This window comes from Corvus hawaiiensis, chromosome 11 (assembly GCF_020740725.1).
Source record: "Corvus hawaiiensis isolate bCorHaw1 chromosome 11, bCorHaw1.pri.cur, whole genome shotgun sequence".
Lineage (NCBI taxonomy): Eukaryota > Metazoa > Chordata > Aves > Passeriformes > Corvidae > Corvus > Corvus hawaiiensis.
In genome coordinates, this window is record NC_063223.1 from 14,612,628 (window position 1) to 14,614,704 (window position 2,077).

General features: G+C 46.1%; 1 protein-coding gene across 1 annotated transcript; it reads right to left on the reverse strand.

Moving 5' to 3' along the window:
* Positions 1-435: 435 nt before the first annotated feature.
* Positions 436-1,220, reverse strand: DNAJB8 (DnaJ heat shock protein family (Hsp40) member B8). Its single transcript, XM_048315179.1, has one exon. It carries the CDS (start codon positions 1,081-1,083, stop codon positions 445-447), a length of 639 nt encoding a protein of 212 aa, XP_048171136.1. The 5' UTR covers positions 1,084-1,220; the 3' UTR covers positions 436-444.
* Positions 1,221-2,077: the final 857 nt, after the last annotated feature.

The window sequence follows — 2,077 nt, forward strand, 5'->3', positions numbered from 1 at the left end:
CAGGGTTGTGTATGAGGGTCACACAAGATTTTATTCATCCAACTGGTAGACTTTAACATTGGCATCTCAAGGAGTGGGAAGGGAACCTATAGCCTTGTTACAGGGCTCTCTTACCTGTCCATGAACCAGCCTGTCTCCTATTGCTGTATTAATCCGCTTGGTCTCTTTGGCAAACCAGCAAGGTGGCTTTCACATGTATCTGTGATACGTACTTACTGAACAATCACTATCTCTCCCCTCATTAAGGCTTTGTGGAGTCACACTCTTTAGTTTAGCATAACAATATCTTTACCTGCAAAATATTTTGTTCCCAGCCATTGAGAAGTCTGCAACATCTGTTGTGTCATGAACTCAGCATTTATTAATACTGCTTGTAGTTGATCCCATCAGTTGAGCTATGAGAGCACATCCCACAGCTTGCAGTTAATGCTTGTGCTGGTGACATTAAGAATTCAGGTAGTCTCTCCCGTTGATTATCACAGACTTCAGTTTGCCATCTTCTTCCACTTCTTTTGTCTCCTGCCCATCTTCAATGATTTTCCGGGTGGTGATGGTCTTGCCATTGACCTCTTCAGTAGTGGTTATCACTGTTCTGACACCATATGGCCCAGCTGTGTTTTCAGTAAAGGAGGTGGTGGGGTGACCACTGGAACAGAACGAATTCCAATGCACAAACGGCTCCCTGGACCTTCCTCCTCTTCCACTTGTGCTCTGCTGGTTTTCACCATTGATTCTGATGTCAAAAGGGTTCAAGAAAATACATGTAAATGGATACATCCTTTCAAAGACCTCTTCTTGATGGGGGAATCCATGATGGGAACCAAAGAAGCTGTTATAACCCGCTGCAGCTCTTTCTCTGTGGACTCTGCTCTCCTCAACAGACTTGTCGTAGAGTGATCGCTTCTGAGGGTCAGACAAAATCTCGTATGCTTCAACAATTTCTTTGAATTTCTTCTCAGCTTCCTCCTTGTTTCTGGGATTCTTATCAGGATGCCATTTTAGTGCCAGTTTGTGGTAGGATCTCTTAATATCATCCTGTGATGCATCTTCTTGCAGTTCAAGGATCTTGTAGTAATCCACCATCTCAGAGGAACGCTGGGGTTGTTTGGAAGATGCCTGGTTACCTCTTTCCTACCAAGGTTGATCAGCATGCAGAGACTCCTGGACACCCAATGGCACTGCACTCCTCAGGGGTGGGGAGCTGCTCAGTCCACCCCATGAGCTGCTCTGTCCTATTGCAGTGCGAGGCCACTGAGAGCTGCTTGACCATAGAAATTCTTTTCAAACCTGTATCTCACAAACCATAAGATTGTGACCTCAGAGGGGGTTCAGCCAACCCCGGCTCAGTTGTCCTGACCACATTCTAGGGCAGAGTTGGTTGTCAATGGCCTTCTGTTTTTAAATGTAGATCATGCCCATGGTGGTGTAGTTGCTGGATGTAACTGTGCTGACACAGCTGTGATGTAGGACTGCCACAGAATCATAACATGGTTTGGGTGGGAAGTGACCTTTTTTAAAGGTCATCTAATCCCCACCCCCTGCCATGAGCAGGGACTCCTTCCACTAGATCTGGTTGCTTAATGCCCCAACCAAACTGGCCTTGAACACTTCCAGGGATGGGGCATCCACAGCTTCCCTGGGACAGGTCTTTCACTGTTTTACCACCCTTATCACTGCCAGATTACTTTTTTGCCTGAACCTGCCCTACAGTGGGGTTCTCAGATACTCAGTGTTGATTGGTGTGCAATCCAGGGAAGTGTGGTGTAGTCAGGTCATACTATCCCATGGGACATAATTCCCTATGGCAGTGGCTATAGGGAAGCTGCAGTTTGGCTACTCACAATTTGGAAAGAGTGTTGATAAATCAGAGAAAGCCCAGGGAAAGGCCACAAAATGTGACTAAGGGATTGGAAAATATGCTCTGGAGTGAGAGACTTGGGAAAAGAGGAAGTTCAATGCCAGCTACATCACAATCAGCAAGAACTTGCATGGGAACAGAAATTCAGTGCCACAGGGATCTTCAGGCTCCCAGGAAAAGCAGTTGGAAGGTGTCATTAGCCAAATTTAAACCCAAAAG

Excerpts from the sequence above, each read along its gene's own strand:
- DNAJB8 (XM_048315179.1), bottom strand. The coding sequence starts at position 1,083 with ATGGTGGATTACTACAAGATCCTTGAACTGCAAGAAGATGCATCACAG.